Here is a 17,977-nt window from a genome sequence, read left to right as displayed (position 1 = left end):
ATCTCCTTGGAAAAACTGAATTTGCTCAGCTGAGCCAGGGTATTTTCATGTCCAGTTAAGTACGTGCTGAGATGAGTGATACACGTGTGCTCAAAGCTGAGATGTCCCTCTAATGACCTGAAATTGCACCAGAAAGCAATATAAACCAGACAATATACACTTTCCGATGTATTTTACTTGGACAGTCAAGAAACATTTTTTTAAATGTGGCTCTATACTCCAGCATTTTTTTATTTGAGATCAAACGTTTCATATGAGGCGACAGCACAGAATGTCTCCTTTTATTTGAGGGTATTTTAAAACATATCTGTTTTACCGTTTAGAAATGAAAGAACTTTAGGTATATTATATTAAAGTAGTCAATAATTTAGTATTTGGTCCCATATTCCTAGCATGCAATGAATACATCAAGCTTGTGACTACATACTTGTTGGATGTATTTGCAGTTTGTTTTGGTTGTGTTTCAGATTATGTTTCACCCAATAGGAACTGAATAGTGAATAATGTAGTGTCATTTTAGAGTCACTTTTATTGTAAATAAGAATAGATGTTTCAGAATACTTCCACATTAATGTGGATGCTACCATGCTTATGGATAATCATGAATGAATAGTGAATAATAAAGACTGCGAAAGTTCAGAAGAACAAAGATCATACCCCGGAAAAAATGCGAACCGCCTCTGTTAATGGTAATTGTGAGAGGGGAGCATTTTGCGGGGGTATGATCTTTGTTCCTCTGTAACTTACACTTTCTCTTGTTCTTCTGTAAATTCTTTGAATTTGTCCAAAGACTTGAGGGAAAAAAACAAATGAGACTAGATACAATGCATTCAGAAAGTATTCATACCCCTTGACTTATTCCACAGTGTTGTGTTACAGCCTGAATTCAAAATGGATTAAATATATATATATATATATATATTATACACACACAATAACCCATAATGAGAAAGTGAAAAGACATTTTTGCAAATGTATTGAAAATGAAAAACATTTACATAAGTATTCACACCCCTGAGTCAATAATTGTTAAAATCACCTTTGGGAGTGATTACATCTGTGAGTCTTTCTGGGTAAGTCTCTAAGCTTTGCACACGTGGATTGTACAATATTTGCACATTATTTTTGCACGGTCAAATTGGTTGTTGATCATTGCTAGACAGCCATTTCCAAGTCTTGCCATAGATTTTCAAGGCTATTTAAGTCAAAGCAGTAACTAGGCCACTCAGGAACATTCAATGTCATCTTGGTAACCAACTCCAGAGTAGATTTGGCCTTGTGTTTTAGGTTATTGTCCTGTTGAAAGGTGAATTTGTCTCTCAGTGTCTGTTGGAAAGCAGACTGAACCCGGTTTTCCTCTAGGATTTTGCTTGTGCTTAGCTCTATGCCGTTTCTTTTTATCCTAAAAAAAACTCCCTAGTCCTTGCCGATGACAAGCATACCCAAAACATGATGCAGCCACCACCTACTTGAAAATATGAGAGTGGTTCTCAGTGATGTGTTTGCCCCAAACATAACTCTTTGTATTCAGGACATATAGTTAATTTCTTTGTCACATTTTTACTTTAGTGCCTTATTGCAAACAGGATGCATGTTTTGGAATATTTGTTATTCTGTACAAGCTTCCTTCTTTTCACTCTGTCAATTAGGTTAGTATTGTGGAGTAACTATACTGAGCAAAAATATAAACGCAGCATGTAAAGAGTTGGTCCCATGTTTCATGAGCTTAAATAAAATATCCCAGAAATTTTCCATTCGCACAAAAAGCTTCTCTCTCTTGAAATGTGTGCACATATTTGTTTACCTCCCTTTTAGTGAGCATTTCTCCTTTACCAATATAATCCATCCACCTGACAGGTGTAGCATATCAAGAAGCTGATCAAACAGCATGATCATTACACAGGGGCACCTTGTGATAGGGACAATAAAAGGCCACTCTAAAATGTGCAGTTTTGTCACACAACACAGAACTTTTGAGGGTGCGTGCTATTGTCATGCTGACTGCAAGAATGTCCACTAGAGCTGTTGCCAGATAAATTAACATTAAATCATCTACCATCATTTTAGAGAATTTGGCAGTACATCCAACCGGCCTCACAACTGCAGATCTGTCTGTAATAAAGCCCTTTTGTGGGGAAAAACTAATACTGATTGGCTGGGTCTGGCTCCCCAGTGGGTGGATTTATGCCCTCCCAGGCCCACCCATTGCTGCACCCCTGCCCAGTCATGTGAAACCCATAGATTAGGGCCAAATGAGATTTCCTTATAAGAACTATAACACAGTACAATTGCTTAAATTGTTGCATGTTGGGTTTATATTTTTGTTCAGTATACTATCTTGTTGATCCATCCTCAGTTTTCTTCTATCACAGCCATTAAACTCTGTAACTGTTTTAAAGTCACCATTGGCCTCATAGTGTAATCCCTGAGCGGTTTCCTTCCTCTCCAGCAACTGAGTAAGGAAGGACACCTGTATATTTCTAGTGACTGGTTGTATTGATACACCATCCAAAGTCTAATTAATAACTTGACCATGCTCAAAGGGATATTAAATGTCTGCTTTTTTCTCTCTTTTTTTTTTACCCATCTACCAACAGGTGCCCTTCTTTGCGAGGCGTTGGAAAACCTCCCTGGTCTTTGTGGTTGAATCTGTGTGACTTCACTGCTCAACCGGAGGGACCTTACAAATAATTGTATGTGTGGGGTACAGAGATGAGGTAGTTTTTCAAAAATAATGTTAAACACTATTATTGCAGAGTGAGTCCATGCAACTTATGTGACTTGTTAAGCAAATCACCTATTTAGTCTTGCCATAACAAAGGGGTTGAATACTTATTGACTCAAGACATTTCAGCTTTTCATTTTTAATTAACTTGTAAACATTTCTAAAAACATAATTCAACTTTGACATTGTGGTACTACGTGTAGGCCAGGGATAGCAAAATCTCAAATTAATCCATTTTAAAATTCAGGCTGTAACACAAAATGTGGAAAAAGTAAATGGGTAGGAATACTTTCTGAAGGCACTGTACATAAAGTGCATTCATTTGTAAACAGCAAAACAGATATGTATAGAAATACCCTCAAATAAAAGGTGACATTCTGTACTGTCGCCTCATATAAAACACTTGATCTCAAATTGAAAATGCTGGAGTATAGAGCCAAATGTACTAATTGTAGCTTCACTGTCCAAATAAATACAGAGGGGTGTGATGCTGTAGCTCATTGTTCAAACATTCAGATTTCTATGAGAAACTGCACACTGATTGGCTGCTTTACTAAACAGTTGTTTGTTTCTGCAGACTTTCAAAGGATCATAGTCATAATCACATTGCAATTAATAAGATATGATATGCATTAATGCATGACAGAGTTAATGCATGACAGAGTCAAGCCCATATTAACATGTGCCTGAATATCTATTAGATATACAGACAGCATCCAATGTAGCTCAACAGCTTTGATGTGGGCTTCTCTTTGTCATTGTTGTTAGCATGTGCAAACATCCCAGCTTTTATGAGTTGTGTGTTTCCATAAAATTCCTTTTTTTTTTTTTTGTTGGTTTGAAAACCACCTCTGATTAAGATCATCATAGTTATACATGTTTAACACTGCTGCAGAAACAGCTGCAATGTAAAAAATGTCATTTTTGACGATGCATTGACAATACATCTACAGTGGACCTGTAGAGATGCTGTGGCTTTTTATATAAGGAATATGACTACACACACACTACATATGCCAAGGAAAAAAGGGAATACTCAGGATTTAGATAGAGCTAAAGAGCACCAATCTGCACTATGCACTAGGCAGCCAGCTAGAGAATGAACAATGTTACTATTGAAAAAGACATGACAACCCTCTGCTCTCAATAGACAATGTCCAGTTCCAGATCGCTCCATTGTTGAAAAAAAAAAAGAAAACAAACAATGGAGCGATCTTGGATTTACATGGGAGGGCATATTGCAGAGGCTGTGGTAGTATCTCATCGAGCTGGGGTGGAAAGGTTCACACAGGGCAATGACTATCAGCCAATGGTAAATACAGCTTTACAAACAATAAAAACAAACTTTACTCTTCTGTAATTGTGAAAGTCCTTCCTAGCCCCTTTCCTAATTTAGTCCTGTGGTGAGAAAAGTGTGTCAGATGTGGCGTGGGCATCGTCCCCCTGGGGCTGCCATATTAATGCCTCGAAGCTCACCCTCATTATGGTCATCGGTGTCTGACGAGTTGTCTTCGTTAAAAGATGCACTTGAAACATCCCTTGCCAATCCCTGCTGGTGGGGCGGGGAGCAAATATTAAACCAAGTTCTTGTTTCAAAACTTTACCATTTGTTGTGTTACCAAACATTTTGACAAATAAAAAGACCAATAAAACATTTTTATTTAATAACCCTAACCTAAAAGTTGGCCCTGATCATTGATTTACCAAGTTTCTTAAAACTGAATCCAATTGTTACTCATCTCCATCTCATAAACCATAAACACTTACCGACCGTACAATTGACTCACGGAACGGAGGGCAAACCATGTGAAAGCGGGGGATGCAGACGTCGAAGATCTCCTCTTTGTTCTTGAGGCGGTGGAAGGTGTAGTGGCCTTCCATGTACTCTGAGGTAGTAGAGAAGGTCGTGCAGCTGGCGTACTCATGTACTTTACCCGGAGTCATCACCGGGAACTCTCCTGCAGACAATGTCATGCGGTTAGTATATCTCTTGCATAAGTTACTCATGAAATGTTAACTTATTTAATTAGTATAACATGACAATTACATTAGTAATCTGTTAGCTGTAAATCATTCTTAGATCGTAACAGGTTTTTGCTCACTGCTACCAAATGGAGACAATTAAGAATGAAACATTATGGTAAGTCCACGGAATCCCCTCTAGTCTAGTCACCTACCAACAACGCCTGGCCCACGGACCTCCTCCACGTTCCCATTAGCATTGGTGATCTTCCAATAACGACTGTCCAGTTGGCAAGCATTCTCAGGGAGGGCATCCTTTGCCATTTCAATCCTGAGGGTAGAATTTAACGCATAAGGTTAGGGAAGTTATGACAGCTGTATTATGATCCATTTACACATTTATCTTTTTAATCATTATCAGGAGCTGAAATCAGTAGGGGAAATAGTGGTACCTGATCCGATAGGTGAAGAAGAAATGTGGAGGATGCACTGAGCTGAGCTCCGGTAAGAATGAGGTAGACACTGAAACAGTAATATCCCCCGTGGTGGCAACACACTGCTTATCATGAACGTACCTGTGAATAGTGACAAAGCTTATTAAACCTTCAAAATCCGTTGGAAGCCTTGCTTTGAATGTTTGTTAACTACATATTAGGGTTGTCCCGACCCAACAAAATCTTGGTCGACCAAGAGTTGTCTGTTCATTCGACCAATCGATTGGTCAACATTTTTTTAAACGTGTATTTTTCCATATATAGACACATCCTATGTGTTTTAATCGAATCAACTGCAGTGCATTCGGGGATCAGTGCTAAAGGTGTCACTACAGACCTGTATTACAACCGGCCAGGATTGGGAGTCCCATAGGGCGGCACACAATTGGCCCAGTGTTGTCTGGGTTTGGCCGGGGTAGGCCATCATTGTAAATAAGAATTTGTTCTTAACTGACTTGCCTAGTTAAATAAAAGGTTAAATAAATAAAAATGTCAGACCCCTTGACATTTTCCACATTTTGTTACATTACAGACTTATTCTAAAATGGATTATACATTTTCCCCTCATCAATCTACACACAATACCCCATAATGACAAAGAAATAACAGGTTTGACATTTTTGAAAATGTATTAAAAAATAAAACCGAAATCCGGAAGTTTACATACACCTTAGTCAAATACATTTAAACTCCGTTTTTCACAATTCCTGACATTTAATCCTAGTAAAAATTCCCTGTCTTAGGTCAGTTAAGATCACCACTTTATTTTAAGAATGTAAAATGTCAGAATAATAGCAGAGAGAATGATTTATTTTAGCTTTTATTTCTTTCATCACATTCCCAGTGGGTCAGAAGTTTACATACTCATTTAGTATTTGGTAGCATTGCCTTAAAATTGTTTAACTTGGGTCAAACGTTCTGGGTAGCCTTCCACAAGCTTCCCACAATAAGTTGGGTGAATTTTGGCCCATTCCTCCTGACAGAGCTGGTGTAACTGAGTCAGGTTTGTAGGCCTCCTTGCTCGCACACACTTTTTCAGTTCTGCCCACAAATGTTCTATAGGATTGAGGTCAGGGCTTTGTGATGGCCACTCCAATACCTTGACTTTGTTGTCCTTAAGCCATTTTGCCACAACTTTGGAAGTATGCTTGTTTTTTTCCCCTGAGGTCTTTATACTTGCATACTATTGTTTGTACAGATGAACGTGGTACCTTCAGGCGTTTGGAAATTGCTCCCAAGGATGAACCAGACTTGTGGAAGTCTACAATTTTTCTGAGGTCTTAGCTGATTTCTTTTGATTTTAACCATGATGTCAAGCAAAGAGGCACTGAGTTTGAAGGTAGGCCTTGAAATACATCCACAGGTACACCTCCAATTGACTCGAATGATGTCAATTAGCCTATCAGAAGCTTCTAAAAGGCATGACATCATTTTCTGGAATTTTCCAAGCTGTTTAAAAGGCACAGTCAACTTAGTGTATATAAACTTCTGACCCACTGGAATTGTGATACAGTGAATTATAAATTAAATAATCTGTTTGTAAACAATTGTTGGAAAAATTACTTGTGTCATGCACAAAGTAGATGTCCTAACCGCCTTGCCAAAACTACAGTTGAAGTCAGAAGTTTACATTCACTTAGGTTGGAGTCATTAAAACTCGCTTTTCAACCACTCCACAAATGTCTTGTTAACAAACAATAGTTTTGGCAAGGCGGTTAGGACATCTACTTTGTGCATGACACAAGTAATTTTTCCAACAATTGTTTACAACCATCTCTGCAGCACTCAGCACACACCAATCAGGCCTTCGTGGTAGAGTGGCCAGACGGAAGCCACACCTCAGTAAAAGGCACATGACAGCCCTTTTGGAGTTTGCCAAAAGGCACAAACTCTCAGACAATGGGAAACAAGATTCTCTGGTCTGATGAAACCAAGATTGAACTTTTTTGGCCTGAATGCCAAGCGTCACGTCTGGAGGAAACCTGGCACCATCCCTACGGTGAAGCATGGTGGTGGCAGCATCATGCTGTGGGGATATTTTTCAGCCTAAGTAAGTTGTGGTATTAAGACTAAACAGGATGCGCTCTTAGGCCTAAAAATCAAATGGTGGTTATACAAGTCTATTAAGCATATTAATGATAATGACATTACATGGAGCATTATTATTATTATTATTAATAATATAATTTGAAGTGTAAACACAATAAATTATAAACAATACCAGATATGCTGTTCTAACAAAATTAAGTGTAAAGCCTTTATTACAGCAAAGCAAAGATTAAAAACAGCCAAATTTGTGAAATTGTTTACTTGACATGTCATTGCGTGATGCTTGGTGCTCATGGAATCAGCAGGATGTTAAACAAACACTCAAACAGGCAACAGAAGCAGGATCTGTCTTATTTCTGTAGATATACAGTACCAGTCAAAAGTTTGGACACACCTACTCATTCAAGGGTTTTTCTATATTTTGACTATTTTCCACATTGTAGAATAATAGTGAAGACATCAACACTATGAAATAACACATATGGAATCATGTAGTAACCAAAAAAGTGTTACATCTAAATTTATTTTAGAGTCTTCAAAGTAGCCACCCTTTGCCTTGATGACAGCTTTGCACACACTTGGCATTCTCTCAACCAGCTTCATGAGGTAGTCACCTGGAATGCATTTAAATTATCAGGTGTGCCTGGTTAAAAGTTCATTTGTGGAATGTCCTTCCTTCCCAATGCTTTTGAGCCAATCAGTTGTGTTGTAACATGGTAGAGGTGGTATACAGAAGATAGCCCTATTTGGTAGAACACCAAGTCCATATTATGGAAAGAACAGCTCAAATAAGCAAAGAGAAACGACAGTCCATCATTACTTTCAGGAAAATGTCAAGAACTTTGAACGTTTCTTCAAGTGCAGCTGCAAAAACCATCAAGCGCTATGATGAAACTGGCTCTCATGAGGACCACCACAGGAATGGAAGACCCAGAGTTACCTCTGCTGCAGAGGATAAGTTCATTAGTTACCAGCCTCAGAAATTGCAGCCCAAATAAAAGCCACAGAGTTCAAGTAACAGACACATCCCAACATCAACTGTTCAGAGGAGACTGCGTGAATCAGGCCTTCATGGTCAAATTGTGGCAAAGAAAACACGACTAAAGGACACCAATAAGAAGAAGGGACTTGCTTGGGCCAAGAAACACAAGCAATTGACATTAGACCAGTGGAAATCTGTCCTTTGGTCTGAAGAGCGCACATTTTTTGATTTTTGGTTCCAACCGCTGTGTCTTTGTGAGATGCAGAGTAGGTGAACGGATGATGTTCGCATGTGTGGTTCCCACCGTGAAGCATGGAGGAGGTGGTGTGATGGTGCTTTGCTGGTAACACTGTCTGATTTATTTAGATTTTAAGGCACACTTAACCAGCATGGCTACCACAGCATTCTGCAGCAATACGCCATCCCATCTGGTTTGCGCTTAGTGGGACTATCATTTGTTTTTCAACAGGACAATGACCCAACACACCTCCAGCCTGTGTATTTGACCAAGAAGGAGAGTGATGGAATGCTGCATCAGATGACCTGGCCTCCACAATCACCCGATCTTAACCCAATTGAGATGTTTGAGATGAGTTGGACCACAGAGTGAAGGAAAAGCAGCCAACAAGTGCTCAGCATATGTGGGAACTCCTTCAAGACTATTGGAAAAGCATTCCAGGTGAAGCTGGTTGCGAGAATGCCAAGAGTCTGCAAAGCTGTCATCAAGGCAAAGGGTGGCTACTTTGAATATTCTCAAATATAAAATATATTTATTTGTTAAACACTTTTTTGGTTACTACATGATTCCATGTGTTATTTCATAGTTTGTCTTCACTATTATTCTACAATGTAGAAAATAGTAAAAAAATAAAGAAAAACCCTTGAATGAGTAGGTGTGTCCAAACTTTTGACTGGTACTGTATATCTTTTTTTTGCTACTGCTTGACTAAAGAAATCTTGGTCGATCAACAGCCTATCGACCAAACAATCGACCAGTCGACTACATGGGGTCAGCCTTACTACATATTGTTGAGTATTGCCATAATGACACAGAAACTACGACCTTCCTGCATGTTCCTGTTAGGTATTCCAGAAAGGGAAAGTTAATGGAGGTTACCTGAAGATCTGATCCCGGATGATGGGGTATTCTCCTGTTACCACATTATGGACGTATGAGGTAAACCACTCAGTAAAGCTGGACCCTAAGGTAAGAAATTAGAGTGAGAGGAAGCAAAACAATGAGAAAGTGTGAGACACTGCATTAGAAGTTCAAACCCATATGTTGAGGAACTAACACATTGAATATCAATAAATATTAATTGAGCAAATAATCCAGAGTTCCATTTTTTTATTCATTGTAAATAAGAATTTGTTCTTAACTGACTTGCCTAGTTAAATAAAGGTTAATTAAATTATTCCATTCATGGAGTGCTATGTTGCAATACAACAGTTTATTTATTTATATTTGAAGAATGGGAGCAGTGCCTTCCTGTTTAAGTCTGATTGGGGAGAGTTTAACCGGGTGCTGCATCCTCTGTACCTTGTACAATTCCAAGAAGTGCATAATAACCTAGTTGTTAAGCTTACAATTGCTCAACTTGCAGTGAGATGTTGCAATGAAACATTTTCACACAACCTAACTGAAATATTTGTATAATATATGTAACAAACTAATAGCTCATCATACCTGTGATGAACATGTCAATTGCAGATGGATCTTGTGCCATTTGATCCTATAATAGAAAAATGTAGAACAATCCTATTAGTCATCCATTAGTCAGTGGTGTAAAGTACTTAAGTAAAAATTGTTTAACGTACTACTTAAGTAGTTTTGGGCTATCTGTACTTTACTATTTATATTTTTGACAACTTTTACTCCACTACGTTCCTAAAGAAAATAATGTACTTTTTACTCCATACATTTTCCCTGACACCCAAAAGTACGTGTTACATTTCGAATGCTTAGCGAGACAGGAAAATGGTCCAATTCATGCACTTATCAAGAGAACATCCCTGGTCATCTGTACTGCCTCTGATCTGGCGGACTCACTAAACACAAATGCTTTGTTTGTAAATTATGTCTGAGTGTTGGAGTGTGTTACAGGCTATTCTTAAATTTAAAAAAAATAATTGTGCTGTCTGGTTTGCTTAATATATGGAATGTGAAATGATTTATACTTTCATTTTTGATACTTAAGTATATTTTAAGCCAAAGACTTTTATACTTTTACTCAAGTATTATTTTACTGGGTGACTTTTACTCGAGTCATTTTCTATTAAGGTATCTATACTTTTACTCAAGTATGACAATTGGGTACTTTTTCCACCACTGCCATTAGTTAATTTCCATAATTCAACATTATCTCCTGCCTGTGGTGAGATACCATAGCTAGAAAAGGGCTGCCCCCAGTGGCAAAGAGTTGTCATTGCCCCAGTCAAGTTATGAAACGTAAACACTGGAAGCTGTTTGCAACAGACGTGGTGAGATAGCTAGAAAATGGCTCCCCCCAGTTGCAATGAGTTATATCTGTCCCAAATAACTTAGGAAACCTAAACACTGAAAGTTATATAAAGCTCAAATTAAGGAGTGGTTTATTATTACTAAGCGATGCTACCCACTTCCTTATTCTTTTCATCCTTAACTTGTGTGTGAGAATAAAAGGCTGTCTCCCAGTTGTAATTGGGGAGGGGGCCGGGGTCTCATATGAAAACTGACCGGGCAGTGGTAGAAGATCTCGCTGCGGCTGCGGCCCTCAGTGCCCTCAAGGGCCATGTATTGGCTGAGGCCTGTGTGGAAGCAGAAGGTGAGGGGCAAACACTGCCTCATGCCCTTGCGCTGCTGAAAGCCACCTGCTGCCGTTTCAATATCCAGCAGGTCCTCTGAGCGGTAGTGGTTAGACAGGGCCATGCTTCCCATTAACCTGGAAGAAAATAGGGGTAGATCATTTTTACCATAAGTATACTTTTATGTCAATTTGTTCATGTAAATTCATCTTATTCAGCTCAGCAGCACAAAAAAATTAATATAGACAAACAATTATTTGAATTGATGAATTCTCATACCCAGGAACGACAAGCTTCTGCCCATTGTGTATCCGGTATGAACACCGGTAGTCATTTGAAAGCTTGCAACAAATCTGGGCCTCAATGCCATCCAGCTCTTCCTCCTTTGCTCCCTCTGCTCAGGGGAAATCATAAAATGACTTAGGCAAACAAACTACAATAAATACAAAAAGGTATGGATTTTCTATCCAATACATTTGGAAATCCATCAACATATTGGTTGAAGGTTAAGATACTTTTTTTAATATAACCTTTATTTAACTAGGCAAGTCAGTTAAGAACAAAACCTTATTTACCATGACGGCCTAGGAACAGTGGGTTAACTGTCTTGTTCAGGGGCAGAATGACAGATTTTTACCTTGTCGGCTCGGGGATTCGATCTAGCTACCTTTCGGTTAGTGGCCCAACGCTCTAACCACTAGGCTACCTGCCGCCCCAATAAGGCCTAATGGTTCCATTGAACCATCCCACAGCTATCAAATCCCCTAAAGTGGTGATGTGTATTCCTTGTGGAGTTTTACCTTTGAGCGAGGCAATCATCCTGGGGCACTGCTGGTCAAGGTATCTCTTCAGGTCATCCCAGGCTTTCTTCAGGGTGCCATAGTGATCAATGTAACGACCCAAGTCAGTATAGAACTCTCGGAAGAGTTCCTTCCAGGTTTGAACCTTCTGAATTTTGTCTGACCTGCTCAACAACAAAATATTTAGCTAAATAAAACATATCAGTACTATTCCGTTTGCAAAATAAACACACAGTACAAACATTCCTGATTACTACATCAAATAAGAGATGAAAAGAATGTTGGTCCAAGCCATTTTGAATCCTTTTCAATTTGAAACGTTTTTATGTGAATATTTTGCTGTTACTCTTCACCACAAACCAGAGGAAGTTAACTACAACTCTACTCTTTGCTACAGACAAGATTCTCATACACAGGCTTTACACTGTCCATAGGCTGATGAAATCCATGTTTTTTGTTGTTGATCAACAGACTTACTCAGTTAAGAGCCAATGTTTCAAACAGAGGCCTTTCCATAATGGGTTGTGACCGGAAAGCTCGTTGAGTCGTCTACTCACAAAACTGCAACTATGGATAGAAAATAAAAAAGTTATTGCTAGTTAGCAGGTTCTTTGCATGAATTTCGGTATATCAGGATGTGATGCTGCGATACCTGTAGAAATTCAATCAGCTGGCAGCTAGCTACCTCAAATGAGCTGTTACAGTTGAAGTCGGAAGTTTACATAAACCTTAGCCAAATATATTTAAAAACTCAGTATTTCACAATTCCTGACATTTAATCCTAGTAAAAATGTCCTGTCTTAGGATCACCACTTTATTTTAAGACTGTAAAATGTCAGAATAATAGCAGAGAATAATATTTTTCAGCTTTTATTTCTTTCATCACATTCCCAGTAGGTCAGAAGTTTACATAGTCATTTAGTATTTGGTAGCATTGCCTTAAAATTGTTTAACTTGGGTCAAACGTTCCGGGTAGCCTTCCACAAGCTACCCACAATAAAATCGGGTGAATTTTGGCCCATTCCTCCTGACAGAGCTGGTGTAACTGAGTCAGGTTTGTAGGCCTCCTTGCTCGCACACGCTTTTTCAGTTCTGCCCACACATTTTCTATGGGATTGAGGTCAGGGGTTTGTGATGGCCACTCCAATACCTTGACTTTGTTGTTCTTAAGCCATTTTGCCACAACTTTGGAAGTATGCTTGGGGTCATTGTCCATTTGGAAGATCCATTTGCGACCAAGCTTTAAGTTCCTGACTAATGTCTTGAGATGTTGCTTCAATATATCCACATCATTTTCCTCCCTCATGATGTCATCTATTTTGTGAAGTGCACCAATCCCTCCTGCAGCAAAGCACCCCCACAACATGATGCTGCCACCTTCACAGTTGGAATGGTGTTCTTCGGCTTGCCACCTTCCCCCTTTTTCCTCCAAACATAACAATGGTCATTATGGCCAAACAGTTATATTTTTGTTTCATCACACCAGAGGACATTTCTCAAAAAAGTACAATCTTTGTCCCCATGTGCAGTTGCAAACCGTAATCTGGCTTTTTTAATGGTGGCTTTGGAGCAGTGGCTTCTTCCTTGAAGAGCGGCCTTTCAGGTTATGTTGATATAGGACTCATTTTCCTGTGGATATAGATACTTTTGTACCTTTTTCCTTCAGCATCTTCACAAGGTCTTTTGCTGTTGTTCTGGTATTGATTTGCACTTTTCGACCAAAGTACGTTAATCTCTAGGAGACAGAACGTTTCTCCTTCCTGAGTGGTATGACGGCTGCGTGGTTCCATGGTGTTTATACTTGCGTACAATTGTTTGTACAGATGAACGTGGTACCTTCAGGCATTTGGAAATTGCTCCCAAGGATGAACCAGACTTGTGGAGGTCTACAATTTTTTTTCTGAGGTCTTAGCTGATTTCTTTTGATTTTCCCATGATGTCAAGCAAAGAGGCACTGAGTTTGAAGGTAGACCTTGAAATACATCCACAGGTACACCTCCAATTGACTCAAATGATGTCAATTAGCCTATCCGAAGCCATGACTTTTTTTCTGGAATTTTCTAAGCTGTTTAAAGGCACAGTCAACTTAGTGTATGTCAACTTCTGACCCACTGGATTTGTGATACAGTGAGTTATAAGTGAAATAATCTTTCTGTAAACAACTGTTGGAAAAATTACTTGTGTCATGCACAAAGTAGATGTCCTAACCGACTTGCCAAAACTATAGTTTGTTAACAAGAAATTTGTGGAGTGGTTGAAAAACGAGTTTTAATGACTCCAACCTAAGTGTATGTAAACTTCTGACTTCAACTGTATAAGACGGAAAAGCTAGCTTGCTATTTATACTAGCTAGCCAATTTCTCTTGAAATCACACTTCATACAGGGGAGAATCATTTGAGGCTTATAAAATCAACAGACCCAGGTTAGCATTAGCTAGCTCGGACGCTAATAGTCTGGCAAATAAGTAGCTCTCAAGAACCCAAGGTGTATACCAAAGATTATCGATATATTGTAAAGATACATGTCTCTCCGCCCTAACCTTCTTGCCCTTTGTGCTGTTGTCTGTGCCCAATAATGGTTGTACCATGTTGTGCTGCTGCCATGTTGTGTTGCTTCCATGTTGCTGCCTTGCTATGTTGTTGTCTTAGGTCTCTCCTTATGTAGTGTTGCGTTTTCTCTTGTCGTGATGTGTGTTTTGTCCTAATAAATAAATAAATACATATTTTCTTATCCCAGCCCCCGTAGGAGTCCTTTTGTTAGGCCGTCATTGTAAATAAGAATTTGTTCTTAACTGGCTTGCCTAGTTAAATAAAAATAAAAAACAATGTCCACAAAGCGGCACTGTAGGCTGTCAAGCTCCAGCCTATCGTTTCCGCCTGTTTTCAATGGAGAGAGATGCTATGCTACTAGCCTCATGTCATGAACATGCATTGCCATTCCAATATAAAGTGTTATCTCAAAGTTGCCAGGATGTAAATGTCTTACTTATATCAACACACTCCACAACAACTTAAGCATTACCAAACTTCTATTCGATCAAATAAATCTCACGGAACAAATAAACCATACATTTTTTTGATGACCAGATTTGACAATCTCTCATTGACCTCCATACAAAAACTCCTTCCTTGGTGTGCGAAACAACGAAAAAAACACCACCCGCTGGAGGGACAAAGATTTTCAGCCGAGTTGGGCCTCTCTTCGTCTTTGGGTATACCCAGATTACAGCCTGCCCCCCTTGGGTTCTCAGCTCATGGTACTGATCACAGTTGACTCCCTCATGAACTATAATCCCTGCTCTCCGTTTAATACCGACGCTCTGTCTAAACGCAAATACACCTCACTAGCGATAAGGTTTTGTAAACTTTTGGAACTTAACTGTCATACTAGTGAGAAAGAATCTTTCAAATACAAAATATACACTTAAGGTCTGCAGCTTTTCATGTAAATTCATCTTATCCAGCAGCACAAAAAGCAAATATAGACAAATAATTATTTAGATTCAAGTACTCTCATACCCAGGAACGACCAGCTTCTGCCCATTGTGGCTGTTATCTGTCATGCTGTCTTTAAAGCAAGTACAAGAAACGGTAGATATGTTCTGTGTGCTATTTCTATGATTCCTCTTCCTAAATTTCGTTTTTGAGTCTTTAACTTTCGGTTTTGTACACCAGGTTCAAACAGCTGAAAAAACAATATTGTTCGTTATTGAAAATATATTTCACAGCGGTTTAGATTGTACAATGATTCTCAACACTATGCATTGCTTTGTCATATAAACAAAACAATTTGCAACCAGGAAATGGCGGAGCGATTTCTGCATATTGCACCTTTAAAGTTCCAAATGTTTCGAAAATTGTATCTCGTGCTGGGTTCTTTTTGTTTATACAGAGCATTTGTGTACAGCGTCGGAGCGTCTACAGGCGGCAGACAGCTTTGTGAATAGACGCGGTATAATGTCTAATAACATTTACCGTCTAATTTGAATGGGATAGCGGAGAAGTAACATTAGCTAGCTACAACAACAAGGCATCTGAAACCAAAACAAACCATTATGCTGCTTTAATATCAAAGTGGGAAGGTGGTAATTATAAGCTGTGAAGTCGTAAATACAAGTTGTCTGCGTTCAAGTGCTTTGAACTCGTTGAGAAACACTGATTGGCTGATGGCCAACAAGCTCAATCAACTTAAAGTAGAGCTATCATGCTTGTAAACAAATTAGTGTTAAAAAACATAGCTATTTATTTTTTATAAATAATAAATGTTACTGCCGAAAATGCTGTTATCTAGGTAATTTCTTAGTAGGTGACGTCAGGGGTCAGCACATGGATGAGACACATTTCCCACTAGTAATTACTAGTTGGAGGGGCGTTAAAGTGGATTCTTTATGTAACTACTAAATACCATCTTCCCACTTGGTTAGGAACGCAGCATTAGCCTAGCTACTAGCCAACCCTAGCTAGCGACGGTAAATTAGCTCACGGCTAATTGAAAGTTACATTTTTATGCAATAAATATAACTGCAACTGTCATATTGAATAAGACTAATAACCAAACAATCAGGAAAGACAACACAGTGTCATGCAATAGCAAGCTAGCTAGTAAACAAAAGTGAATTATTTGCTTAGCTAACAACATCTTGAGAACGCTAACTATAGCCAGCTTCTGTCACTAAGCATAGCTCTATTACGCAACATAAACTCGTATGGTATTTTGTGCACAGGCATTTATCCCTCTGAAGCGTGTTATACATACCTGATCAAATCTCTAAAGTCGAGAAAGGATAACATTAACAGCAAAGGATCGGAGGGTAAATTGTTCAAGCTTAGCTCCATGGACGCTGCCATTTTGGAACCTGGAATTTTGCTTCAAGTCCCGCCCCATCTATTGTGACAGAGCGTTTCCGCATGCTTTCTTGTTATCAAATAGTTCGCACATGGGGAGTGGGGCTAGGGAGAAGTTGATATGAAAAATGTGATCAGGTTGTTCTCATCTATCTCAGTTTCTTGTGTAAACATTTACACATTATATTAGTAATGGATTACTTCAAACTAGTAGGATGCTTACGTAGGTGGTTGATATGAATCGTCATAAAATACTTTCACCAACTGTATGCCCTATTCAGGGGATTTCCTATTATAGGCATTGTGTGCACCTACGGTTATTGTGTACACTCTGGATTGTAGTAACATACTGTGTAGCAGCTTCCCTGTATTTGAGACCGGTCTTCTTGCCAAGCTTGGTTGATAGGCCTGTGTGGCACATAAAATGATCGGGACATTATATCCTTGTGTATAGTACCAAAGATTATTATAGCTGGTAGTGCAGTGTTCCTGCTATGTATGATTGCTTGTTCAAGCCACCTGTTAAAGCAGGAATCAGCCACTGACAATCCATGATATCAATTATAATTTTTTACCATGAGGCTATATAGTGTTTTTTAAATATATATTTTGTATTTATTTAACCTGTATTTAACTAGGCAAGTCAGTTAAGAACAAAATCTTATTTACAATGACGGCCTACCCCGGCCAAACCCTAACCCGGACGACGCTGGGCCAATTGTGCACCGCCCTATGGGACTCCCAATCACAGACGGTTGTAATACAGCCGGGAATCAAACCCGGGTCTGTAATGACACCACTAGCACTCAGATGCAGTGCCTTAGACTGCTGCGGCACTCTGCAGCCTCCGATGTTTACATTTACTTTCTTTACGAACATTGGAGTAAAACAATCTTATATTTTGGGTTCTGATGGGGTACTACAGTTGAACTAAGCTCATGCGGCGTTAATAAATTGCATTCTTCAAGAATCAGTGGCTGCATATCATTAAGTTATACGTTAAAAATGAATGAAGCAACTGCAGATTTTTACTTTCTCTTACATCCTCAAGATGGCATCAAAGATTAGGCCTATTTTCTGCATTGGGTAATCCTTCAATTCACATATTGTGCTCTTGCATGTTCAATTCAAATCCATGAATGAGTATTGTCTTAACAGGAACTTCCCTCACTGTCTGAAATGATAATATTGTATTTATTTATTTGATTTATTTAACCTTTATTTAAACTAGGTCAGTTAAGAACAAATTCTTATATACAATGATGGCCTACCAAAAGGCAAAAGGCCTCCTGCGGGTGTAACACTGGACGTAAATTGCTGGATACATGTATACCTA

The 17,977-nt window shown here is 38.9% G+C and overlaps 1 protein-coding gene across 2 annotated transcripts; it reads right to left on the bottom strand.

The window, feature by feature from the left end:
• Positions 1-2,809: 2,809 nt before the first annotated feature.
• fbxo3 (F-box protein 3) lies at positions 2,810-16,644 on the bottom strand. 2 transcript variants are annotated; one of them, XM_039003837.1, is made up of 11 exons: positions 16,553-16,644; positions 12,274-12,363; positions 11,797-11,960; positions 11,276-11,390; positions 10,929-11,133; positions 9,900-9,945; positions 9,330-9,414; positions 5,140-5,262; positions 4,903-5,018; positions 4,493-4,683; positions 2,810-4,277 (listed from the first exon to the last, which is right to left on the bottom strand). In XM_039003837.1, the coding sequence occupies exons 1-11, from the start codon at positions 16,642-16,644 to the stop codon at positions 4,143-4,145; spliced, it is 1,362 nt and encodes a 453-aa protein (XP_038859765.1). In that variant the 3' UTR covers positions 2,810-4,142. The 2 variants fall into 2 exon arrangements, with proteins under 2 accessions (XP_038859765.1, XP_038859775.1); XM_039003847.1 differs by having other exon boundaries at positions 2,810-4,274.
• Positions 16,645-17,977: the final 1,333 nt, after the last annotated feature.

This window comes from Salvelinus namaycush, chromosome 1 (assembly GCF_016432855.1).
Source record: "Salvelinus namaycush isolate Seneca chromosome 1, SaNama_1.0, whole genome shotgun sequence".
In the NCBI taxonomy this organism is placed as follows: domain Eukaryota; kingdom Metazoa; phylum Chordata; class Actinopteri; order Salmoniformes; family Salmonidae; genus Salvelinus; species Salvelinus namaycush.
The sequence above is the reverse complement of the archived record's forward strand: the minus strand, read 5'-3'. Positions and strand labels throughout refer to the sequence as shown.